Source organism: Triturus cristatus, chromosome 2_2 (genome assembly GCF_964204655.1).
Source record: "Triturus cristatus chromosome 2_2, aTriCri1.1, whole genome shotgun sequence".
Lineage (NCBI taxonomy): Eukaryota > Metazoa > Chordata > Amphibia > Caudata > Salamandridae > Triturus > Triturus cristatus.
In genome coordinates this window covers 65,482,656-65,494,953 of record NC_140582.1, presented here as the reverse complement: position 1 = coordinate 65,494,953, position 12,298 = coordinate 65,482,656, and the positions used below count along the sequence as shown (strand labels likewise).

The 12,298-nt window shown below is 43.7% G+C and overlaps 1 protein-coding gene across 3 annotated transcripts in view; it reads right to left on the bottom strand.

The window, feature by feature from the left end:
- Positions 1-12,298, bottom strand: part of LOC146861849 (low-density lipoprotein receptor-related protein 2-like) — an 837,432-nt gene that overhangs the window by 430,616 nt on the left and 394,518 nt on the right. For all 3 annotated transcript variants that reach the window (XM_085641010.1, XM_085641012.1, XM_085641011.1), the window contains one exon: positions 2,994-3,203. In XM_085641010.1, the coding sequence (XP_085497136.1) occupies positions 2,994-3,203 (210 nt within the window). The remainder of the gene's footprint in view (positions 1-2,993; positions 3,204-12,298) is intronic.

Below are 12,298 nucleotides of genomic sequence, written 5' to 3'. Positions count from 1 at the left end.
TGGGCGTGGAGTACAGTCCTGGTGAAAAGGCAGATTACTATACACTGGGTCCCTCCAGGAGCCCTGGGGTTAGAGCGCTGGAAAAAGGATCTGCTGGAGTGGGCTCTAGCAAATAAACACCTGAAGAAGTCTAAGGAATGATAAAGTAACAGGGAAATGTCCCCTGGATGGGGTTTGTACTTTAAAAACGAATTCACTTGAAAGCTCAGTGCATTGTTGATGCTTAAAACGTCAAAAAAAACTTGTTTTCAAAAGTGCATTCATGCAATACAGCAAAGAATTGAGTGTCTTGGCTCGCACTTAAGCAGTTTGAGTTTGCCACTCACCACCATAAGGGTGGTTAGGTACCCCCTTCTCTGGTTAGACTCAAATTTCATACATTGACATACTTCATGGCTGCATACTAGGGAATCTTCACACCCATAGTACATTACTGCGTTCCAAGCATGAGTCTAGATAGACCAGGAGACTGCGCAAGGATCTGTAATCCGAAATTAGCAGCACAAAGTACTGCCTAGCATAGTTAAAATGAGCTGAAAAAATGTTGCAGCCCGCCCTCAACACTTACATGTCACCTCATCAATCAGGTCTGTATGAATGACCATTGGTAACAGCTGGCACGACTGCAAGTTAATATTCAGTTACTAACCAAGTGAGCTATCAATTTACTGTGCATAGATGAGTTCCAGAGATCTACTGCACCATTCCCTGTTCAGTACCTTTAAGCAGCCTGGGTGACAAGCAAAGTGACTCAATCACCAATAATACAAACACTCTGTTAAATCTGAAACCAACAAGCCATCTATATGCACAAGATACTCTGTCTTACTGCTGCTCAAAGTGATTTCAAAGTATCTTGTTACCTGTGAAGAAAACTGGAGGCGCCAAGATACCAGATTGACTTCTAAATAGGGAAGGTAGTAGGTTGTCCCACCATGTACAAGTAAGGAAAACAATGTAAACTTCCAGTCAAAAGTATCCATCTAAATTCCTTTAATGTCAACCTCTTCGGCACTTCATAAGGACGGTAAAGCTGGCACTGTCTACGGCTAAAGGCTGGCGAAGGTCTCAGCTGGTCATCTAAAAGTGGAAGGTGAGGGAGACCCAATGCGTTCAAGTAGTTGTACCAGAACAGCAGGGTATCCAGAACCTCGCCAACTTTACAAGTTTGCATTATCTGATTCTGGCCAACAGATCGAGGCATCCGTAGGTTAGCACACTGAAGGAGCAGAACACCTGAATTGGACAAACTCCCTACCCTACCATTCGATAAGGATTTTCCGGGATATCCAAAAGGCACAAATAATGTAATATCAGCCTGGCATATGGAATTCCCTGTATTATGCAATGGAAAGGGCCAACACATGAACATGCTAAGAGTTTATGAAGAGTAAATATAAACCATACATCAATCAAATATCAATTGAACCAATGAAAATGCAGCTAATAGAGATACCAAGGGTGAGTGTGCAACAGCTGCATGACAAAACAATTCTTTTGATATTGCGCGGTTACCTGAACAAAATGTTTTAGTGAACATCTCAAACATGAATTTGGGTCATATGTGAAGAATGGTTCAGCTTGTCTGATGCAAGGAAAGAGGGACTTTAGGCCTTCACTGCAAATTCTTTGGTGGAACAAAACGAAATGAGAACCTCTTGGTATTTCTAGGAGATTGTGAACTAACTTCAATTGTTGAACTACATCCATAGGGAGTAAGAAATGACAGAATAAAGTTTATTTATGCAAGTGTGGTCTTGTGAAAATACAAAGGCAAGACAAGTTCAAAGTAAATTGTGTTTCATTAGTTATAGAAAACCTCTCCTGGATGATTCATCAAATTACTCCTGGCCTAAATCAGATAAAAGCTGCTTTGCTTAAAGCAAGGACGATAAAAATCACTTGACTAGGAAACCTCCCAATACTACATAGTTATTTATACCTTTGTGTACAGAATTTGATATACTTTTGTTAAACAGTGCTCTAATTAGCAGGTTAGTAGACTGTAAATGGCAAAGCATGATTTCTACTGCTTGAAACCCCTCCCAATAAAGGACAAGCCTGTCTGTGGCTTTAGCTCAGCCTGTTAAGTGACTATTAGAATAATAAAGTAAACCTATTTCCAGAAGGTCTTTTCCTCACTTGATGAATATTGTTTAACATCCGGCTCCACTAGACGCAGCAAGTAAGAAGGTACAATCTCACACAAGGAACCTAATCTGTTTAAGAGTTATGAAGCTGCCAATAAGTAACATGTACGCAGGAAGCAAATGATAAAGGAGCGCACAAAATGACAAACTTTGAAGACCATTGGCCTCAGTGGCAAACATTTTCACTCACCAAATTTCACTTGAATGAGCAAAAATCTATTTACAATTGTAAATGGAATCTGGATTAACACATCTGAATCAAAGGAATTTTACAAAAGAAAATTGCACTTGCACAAGTAGATGTACGACAGTCCTATGTTTAGGTGTGGTGATATGGAAGTGTGGCACATTAAATTTAGAAAAATTAACAAGTCACAGCTTTGTGAGTTGTCAATAGTCCAAAAGGCTGGTTTCACCAAAGTCCAAAACATTAAGGAAAATGTGTCAAATATGTATGAAGCCACATCAAATTTGTAGGTGGTGCTGGGGTAGGGGTTTTCCCCACATATACCAGAAAACATGTTTATTCTGCAGAAAACAAATAGAAAGCAAAAGTTTGATACATCCTATAAATAACCATAGATGGTAAGATTTTTTCCTTGGGAAAGTGCCAGTTTGGATCAGGCATAGACATACAAACATTTTTGGGAATTAGGCTACAAGCAGAGGTTAGACTAAACCAGAAGTTGTTCTTGAAAATCACTGCTCCAAGACAAATACAAAAAACACAAATCTAGTTAAGAAAGGAAGCCCACACCCATTTCGGGTTATTCACCTTTGGTGAGTCTGAAGACCATTCTTTGTCTCCAGATTAACACGTGCTTTTTTGCTTTGATCACTTACCTTTGGCTTCATCGGTGCTTAGAATGATTACTTTGCTTATGTCGGTGTCTTCCACCGTTGTGAAAACCTCCATGGTCCTCCTGTCCCACAGGACAAGGGCAGTCTCATTGATGGATGCAAGGTACGGCTCATAGGCAGCTGCTAGTTCGTTAGTCCAGCTTTTGACCACAGTGAAGATGCGACCTCTCGAAAGGCTCAGAGACTGGACACCTGCGTTTACAGGCAAAACACAAATTAGTAATGCGCCCTAGGGAATTCTGATTACTACTCAGACGGTCTCCCATCAGATGTGTCTTTAAATGCAAATCCTTAAAGCAATGACCCAAATCATACACAGTAAAAATAATGCCAGACTCAGAAAAGCAAGAGCGCAGCACTTACAAAGACCACATTGTCTGTGGGTGCATTAAGTTCTGAAATGCATGGTACTGCAAAAGTAAACTGCACTTCATTAAGAAACGACACTTTTGAAGGAAGCCATCATAGTTTTTATATTAAACATTAGTTGAATCACTTATTGCAGTGAAGCTATTACATTTTGAAGTTTGTGTTACTGCTAAACCACTGCTCCCCCCAGCCCTTTACAACAAACAAATGTTTGAGGAACTTCTTAAACATCTGCAAAGGTAAAGGTTCACAAAAGACTAGAAGGCTACAATGTAATTTTTCACTGCATTTTCCTAAACTGGCACATTAGGAACACGAGGGGCGTCTGCAGTAATGTAAGGTTAATACTGGACAGGGACCCACCACAACACAAAGGCTTATTTAAAAGAGTGACTCTTCTTGTTGGCTGTGCCTGGCTATCCTGATTTGTGCATCTATAAACCTGATGTAATGCATGTGTTCCTTTACAGTTTCAGCAGCACAGCATAGATCACTTGTTAGGCATAGCTGCACACTATCCAGGCCCCACTACATGTGGTACTCATTTCTCAGACACTGTTTATGCTACATCTTAGTGGGGTCTTTGCACTGTCACTGCTGCAACTGTTTATCAATGTTTGAAAAACTCATTTCAAATGAAATTCTGTTGTGCGCATTTCCTACGAATTAGAAATAGTCACATATTCCATACTTTTTCCAGGGTGAAGGTACTGGTGGCATCTTTCAAGTTAATTTTGGCAGATCCGATCCAGGAAACTGGGTGCCTACTCAGTAAACAGGGTCTTTGCAGTCATTAACAGACTACCAGAAACAACCTCCTCAAACTCGTGTGCATAGCGCTAGCGTGCAGTCTACAGTGTGCCCACACTACCGACCCAACCTGTAAAGAACTAATGGACGAACAAACCCCATGTTCTCCTGTTCTAGAAAAGGTGCAATGGAACCTCAGAATTCGGGTATTCGATGAATTTTAGGTATATGTCACTACCAAAGAAACCAACTTATGAAGTTAACAAACACCACGAAGAGGAACTGTGGCAACCAGTGTATGCAAACTTGTATTGGCGTGTTCTTATCCAAACTCCTGCCAAGTATGGCTTCGGCTTTCCAGTAGCAGGTCCACAAGTTCACTATCTGCATGAAGCACATGAATACCCTTTATTTTGGCTAAGTACCCCATTGACTGGAAAGCAAGGCCATGTTCTGTTGGCCAAGATTCAAATCAGTCAATCAGCAGACAAGTGTCCTGGACTCCCAAGTGAAAACTACTCACAGGATTGCCAGCAGAGAAGATGGCACACATCCAATGCCATCTCCAATTTACAATGAAGGGTTCTTCGGTTTGAAGTACTTTAAATGTTTTTATTTTAGTGCAGATTGAGATCAAATGCACACATTCGCAGATTGAAAATTGAAGAGAGCACGAGTTAGCCAATCAGATTATTAGAAGTTAAGTGGACAACAGATCAAGAATGTAGATCTATAATATAGACATTAGATTTGAGAGAATCAACGTGGAACTCCTTTGCTGCGTTGGCCAGCAAGAGTCTTACAAGGACTAGGTGTAGGTTTTTTTTAAGTGGAAGAAAAGTAGAAAGTCACATGATACTGGGTATAAAGATGGATACGTGACGTTTTCTTCTCCATGTCCTCATCAGGGATTTCTTAAACAGTGAAACCACATGCATCGGGAGCCTTGGAGTGCCCCCTGGTTTTCGATGTGTGGTAGGATTAGAAAAGTACCTTACCATGGAAGTGAACATATGGGCTACTGGAGTAACAGTTCAGTACCCAGTGGCTGCTGCACATCTTACAGAATGCCATAAGCGCCACCGGCAGGTGACCTTTGCTGAGCTGTGTAAACGTCCTCAAAGTTAGAAGGTTCAATGTGAGTGAAGTCTAAGTAGACTGGCACAAGCTAATTAAATCGTTTTAATATTACAGACGGCCACTTGGTTCTAGTATGATTTACGAACTGGGGGCGAGGGTGTGGCCCTAAGGCTAGAGCTGCCGACTATGGAGCTGGGGAACCAGGTTCGAGCCTTTTCATCAGCTCAACATCTCGTGATCCTGGGCAAATCACTTAATCTCCCCGTGCCTACCAAAAATGAATGTGTCCCTGTGTAACATAACTGGTGCTCATGTAAAGCGCTCCGATACCTTCGGGTCGAGTTCATGATATATAAATCTGCAACAAAAAAAACTGGAGGAGTTCAGCTCATTTTTTCCTAAACTGTCCCTACTATGGTTCATACACAGCTCATTTTCGACCTGACATACAAGAGTTGAAATGGGAGTATTCTTGTTTTCGTGAAACAATGCACGGCTTGAACCTTTTTATGCTCTTCATGTAAGTGAGCACATAAGCGGCTTTCTTCCTAATTTATTTGTACAGAGGTCACGATGAATTTGAAAGATTTGTTAACTGTGATGCCCAACTTAGATCACACGAAGGTGGCATGGATGTAATGGGATACTATGTACCATATATTTGTTTACATTTGTTTATATTTGTTATCAATAATCTTTATTCAATTTTAAGAGATCGAATCCTACAGATGAACAGAAAAAAAGACAGCTCAGTTAGAAGTGAGATACCCCACATAATACATACGACGTACATAGATCTAGATTAAAGCAGACAAAATATAAATTTATGCCCCTCCCGCAGATAACCCACCCTGGCGTCCTGATATATAAACCCCATAAGTAACTTGGAAACAAAAATAAATTTTCGGAGTGGCTAGAAGTTGCAAATATAAAAGGGCAGGTCTAACCTAATAAAAATCAGTGGTTAAACATTGAGATTTTAAAAGCTTATGAAGGAGTTGTATAAAAAGGGCAAATGAGTACAATGTGCAAAGTATCACAGGTTGAAAGTTTGTCACAGGAACATAAGGGCAGACCCGGATTCTTGAACCATGGTCTCTCAAGATAGAGGAATTGATTAATCCGACCCAGCCTGAAATAAGTTAAACACTGAAAATTAGCCATTTTAAGGAGGAGACAAGGCTCCATCACAAGTAGTGTTTTCACTATGACAAATTTCCTGTATGATTCTTTGGCATAGGCTTCCCTGTCGGCTGCCGCCCCAAGAAAGGTCTGCCTCAGCCAAACAGTATCTGGTTTAAGTTTTCCTGGATGTAAGCCAAGCAAGGAATATTATGCAAGTTGTCCAACTGAATACAATCCAAGATAACTAGCCTATTAAGACAGGTTATCCTTCAGCCAAATAGCACAACACAACAAAAGAGGTGGCAACCCATTAAAATCAGTGATTTGGCTGATCCAACACTTCATGTACACTCTCCGTAGGGGTACGGGAACCCACCCCTAAAAGGGCTTTACAAAATGTGTTAATCACCGCAAGTAATCCTAGGTTCGTGTAGCCCCAAATCTCCCAGCCAAAGTGGATTTTAGGACACACTTTGCTTTGTAAATCACTAGCAAAGGTTTCAGTGGCTTTTGGCCCAGATGGGAAGGAAGGGGAAACCCCCCCCCCCACAAACTCCACCACACGCCCTCATTGAACTTGGTGTTTTTTTTTTTTTTTAATGGCTGCCAATTGAGTCCTGAATCTATTAAAATTCCTAGATACAACCTTACTTAAAATCTGCCCCTGTACATTAAAGGTGCCACTTTTCATGTTTTTGGCACCAGGACTATCACGTGATTTTTTAACAATTGGTAAGCAATCAAGGCTGCCCATAAACAAAAAGGTCTAAAAGCCTCCTAAAGCTTCTGACAGTGCAGGCAATTAAAAGAGCATTTTCAGCACATAAAAGCTGGGAGCTATGTGCCACCAGCCTTTGGGACTTCTACTCCCAGTCTCGAAAGCATCTCCAATCAATAAATTTACATTAAAAAAGGAGCCAAAATGTAGCTCTGCCTGACCACCGTTTTAAGTGCAAAGTGCGCCATGCATTCCCCATTGCTTCCATAATGAACTGAGGTAGTCAGCCCGCAATGTAGGTGCTTAAGTCCAGACTGTCCCACCTCCATGGATTCCAGCTCCAACCAAAGCTTGCCCCTGTTAACCTTATCAAAGGCACAGCTGAGGTCCATGAAGGCAAGGGGGAGGGAACCCCTCGACTCTGATGTTCTTGTTGATTACAAGATAGAGTTTAAGATTCTGCACCACAGTGCCCTTCCCTGGAATAAACCCATATTGGATGTCAGACAGGATAGAGTTTCTCTGCCCAGTGAGTTAATCTCTTCAGTATGACCCTGCCTATCATCCGGACCGCAACACCAATTAAGAAGATCAGCCTATAACAGTAAGGATCATTCTGATACCCTTCCTTGAGCACGGGTACAATAAAAGAATGGCACCAGGCCTCTGGTAAAGAGCTACTAATAAGCATTAATGCAAAGGACAAGGAGAGGGGGCCCAAAGATACAGAGGATTTAAACCGGTCCCCAGGTACGCAATACCATCTCTTCCCACTGTAACGTCAGGGTGGCACCCGAAACGAAGGTCAAGGGAGGAGAGACCGGTTCTTCTCCCAGACATAAGGCTGAAAAAAGTATCTTCCCAGGCTTGGTCAGGGACTAGAGCAGCTTGATCTGCCACCACATCTTCTATAAACAGATGGTTAACCACCTTCCAGGCAGGAGACAGGCAAAAAGATCATCCTCCCATAACTAATTCTTTAGTTTGTTTCCTATTTTTTACTGCCACTTTATAATTGGCCCTGCATTATTTTACCTCTCCACTATCGAAGGGATTCTTTAGTGTAGCTAAAAGTACTTTATATGCCTTAGTACAGTTATTAAACCATAGGCAAGAAGCCTGGGACTCTGACCTCATGGGCCTTAATAGGGCAGCATTAATGAAGGTACATATCTTATACATCAAAAGGATTAAGTGGTTGGAGGCCTCTGCATTCAGAATTCTCTCTCAAGGAAGCAGTACGCAACTAAGTAGTAAAGGGATCATTTTATCCCACTTCAATCTATGCCCTTGGGTGGTTGTTTTAACTTGGGATGTAAAGCGGGAGAGAATCTACCTGTTACCTATCCCAACACTCCTGAGGTTCACCAATTATATTTGCCAGACAGCTTATTCATAAGGTCCCCCTAAGGATTAGGCTTAAGGTGAATTTGATCCTAAACCCAACCTTCATCCATCTCACCTTCCTCAGAGATAGAAACTTCTTTGGGGTTAAGACTTTAATAGCAAAGAATCAATAACACTGTTTACTGTGGCAAGTGGAGCAAAATGAATGTAAGAAAGTGCTAAGTTACTTCAGCACATCCTCGGACTCCTTCCCATGAATGACATTATATATATTAAAACCCAAGATCCTTATGTTATTACTAAAAGAAAGGATAACCCCTAAAATATGGGGCGGGGGAAATACCTGCGATCTCTTCCATTTTATAGGGCAGGTCAAGTTTAACAAAAGACAAGGCCCCCAGTAGCCCTCCCACTGGGCGATGGTGTGGCATGTTTTGCAGAGGAAGCATACATGAACCCCCTCCCTTGTATCCCAGGCCTCCTGGAGACAAATATGAAAAGGTGCAAGTGTCTTTGACCAGTCTGGGTCATTAAGTTTCTCCTGCAAGCCTGCTACATTCCAACTAATGACCTGAAGGGCCTTGGGTGACCCAAGAGTAGAAACTCTGATGTTAGGGACCCGCCCCAGTCAAACCTAATCGCTCAGATCAGAGGTTCATAATGATTGGACAAAACCATATTCAACCCAGAGTTATGAACATGCACTCTAACCAGAGCCATGAAGACATCTGACAAGGAAACCCCCTGGCCAAATGATGAGAAGCCCAGAGGCAGGACTGATGCAACTGGGAAATACTGAGCCAGGTCCAAGGTTCAGAAGCATAGAACCAGATGTATAGGCGCTACAAAAGTTGAGAAAGCAGCCGCCCAAGACATTCAAGGGTACTGACTATCCATGCCACTCTTTGAACCATAATAATTTCATCAAGTAGCCTCTGACTTCAGAGGGAACCCTCCCAGCAAGCCAGTGGACAGCCTTGTTAGGTCGATGGTAACATTTGGCAAGATACTATACTGGTGGGACATTAACAAAGAACCAGGACATAAGGGGTGCAGGCAAAGGGGGGGGGGGGGGGGGAGTTGCAGAGTGGAAGAAAAAAAACTTGTTGAGGCCCACTGGAGCAATTTCTAGCACTGTTTAATACACCTACAGTATGAAGAGTGCACACCCATTCCATGGCTGACCGTCAACACAATCTCTAGGCAATAAGGTGAGCAAGACTGTTAGACACCAGAGCTAATGGAGTCCTGCTAATCTGATGTCTCTCAAATGCAGTGGCAGTCTATTCGGAATTCTTGTTCATAAAACACTTGTTCAGTAGCAGATCATTGTAATCTGAAATAACTTACCTATTCTGCCTAACATCCAAGTATACTTCTACTCACCTGTACAACCATCCTTCCATCCTTTCTAGTCACATTTACCCACCCATGTAGTCATTGGTTTATCCTTCCATCCAGACATTCATCCACCAGTTCACATCTGCCCACACCTGAGCATTTATCCGCTCACCCCTTCTGGCCAAGATCCAACCTCATTGCAGCACATATGCTCAGGTTGGTACTGTGGATGTGGGAGCATGCATCCAAACATCACACAACATACGGTCATGGTTGGAGAAACCTACACCCAGAACAAGGCAGACTTATTGGCTTCTAGTCTGCCCCAAACAACTGTATTAGTGGTTTGTACTACCTGATGATTTTCCCATGAAGGCCAATAGAATGAAAACTTAAAAATGCAAGGTAGAAAACGGAGGCCATATTGTAGCACTGCTGAGCACATCTAAATGCCTGATAAGGGATGGCCAGCGCAGTGGGAGCAATCGGAGACGACCAGACTTGGAGAAACTGAAAGCTGCAAGGCAGCATGGCCTCTAGACTTGGAGTAGTCATCCTCGTCATGGTGAGAGAAAATGAGGCACAAAGGGATCAGTTTCCACTCGTCACACTTCTGCTTAAGGTTTTGACTGCTTAGTACACAACTTCTTGTGCTACTGAGGAAGGCCTGAAGGAGGGAACTGAACTGCACTTCTGGAAATGCAAAGCGTGTGCCATTCTTTGTCACCTACCTCTTAAAATTGTGCTTTAAAGTGAATATTTCACTTCTTGCCACTGCTTGGACTGAAGCCTCAATCAATTTTTAAAAAAAATATAATACGTATGCATTAATACAGGGGGTCCAATTAGTGACTGAAGGAGAGGACTTTTGCAGTAAACCAAACAGGAGTTGGGGGGGGGGGGGGGGGAAGCAGTGACTGACAAATCAGAATAAGCCCAAAAAGTGCCTGTGTAATTGTTCCTCGTAGTCCACATTGCATGGTATGCGTTTTTCCAAATTTTGTACATACGAGGTAACTCTTACCACAGCCGAGGGAGTGTTCATTTTAGACACTGCAGGTAAGCCATGTTCATGTACAATCGCAGTCTTCAATTTATATTTGCTTGTCAGTTAACTGTATCCAATGTGTATTCAAATGGCAACCAAAATTGGGACGGTCTGCTGTTTCTCAGCCAGCTGCACGTGATGCACTTTAGACCCAATATGCTAGATTTGGGATGATTTTAATATGCTTGTGATTTTTTTCAAATCTATTAAATGATTTTTTTAATATTACATTGGATTTCTTTAAATGTATTGTTTTCTATTTTGTTTTTATAAGATGTGGAATGTTTATATTACGTTTTTCTTCATCTCAAATGGTCGAATAAGCAATTGAATTGACTAAAAAGGAACAGAAGAGACCAGTGTTTGGTGAAAAGACTTAGGAAGCAAGTAGTATTTCAAGCATTTGTAATGCAATAGGTCTAGCATTTGGAGAGTTAGAGCTATTGGCATTGTAAATGATAGTGTATTTTACCCATGTGTTTTTGTGTGGAGTGTTGTGGATGTATGTGGAGTGGAAGGGTGGGTTGAATTGGAATAGGCATTTGATAAACACTTGGAAGGCACGTGTGCAGTCAGATGCATTCCTCAGACAATCTAAAACCCATGTGAAAGCTGGTTATAAAGTAGTCCAGACCCCATTTCACCTTAAGGATGTTAATAGTGGGGGGCGCTAGAGGGCGCCGAACCAAGATGGCCGCACAAGAGTGAGGCTCCCGCCGGACCGGGCACTTCCACGATCCTTTCTACCATCCTGACCAGGCTTTCCCTTGCCTCACCTCCGCTGCTGTGTCCGCAGTGACCTACGCTGCTCCCCGATACCCTCCACGTCTCTGGAGCTGGCCGGTGTGCGGAGATATTCGCCGGAGTTCCCGCGGCCGAGGGAGAGGGCTCATCGACGGCCGGCGAGCTGCGGGAGTCGCGGTCCACGTTAGCCCGGGGCTCCGGGGCCTTCGCGACTCTGGACGGCTCCGACTGGCGAGGCTGCAAAAGACGCCGGAGGATCGGCGGCAATCCCTGCATGGTACAGTTGCTTCGCAGCAGGCGTGTGGCGACATCTCTGGGGCTGAGACGAACCGAGGGGCCCTCTGCCCGCTTGGCCTCCGCTGGCTGAGGCCTACACCTCGAGACGCACGCTCGCAGGCTGCCGCCGCCCCCACTTTGGATCTCCGAGCGCTGGCTTGGGGGCTCTCCTGCCCCTCCCCCTCCCCCACAAGCCTCTACGTGGGGAGTGACACCTACCTGGGACCTGGCTGCCGGATCGTGCCGGAGGGGACTTCGGAGCGTGGCTCTGTCGGCGCCTGCGTTCCTGCATTGACCGGTTGCATGGGCTGGGGAGCCGTGTCGTCTGCTCCCCCCCTCATCGGCGACTGCGTGGAGCCCCTGACCCGCCATATGCTACGGAGGTCACGTTCGTGCTGGCCCGGCCACTCCTTGCTGCTGACCTCCACTGGCTCACTATCTGCTATCCTGTGAGCGCGGGGCCCGGAGACTGTTGCCACAACCCCCCCC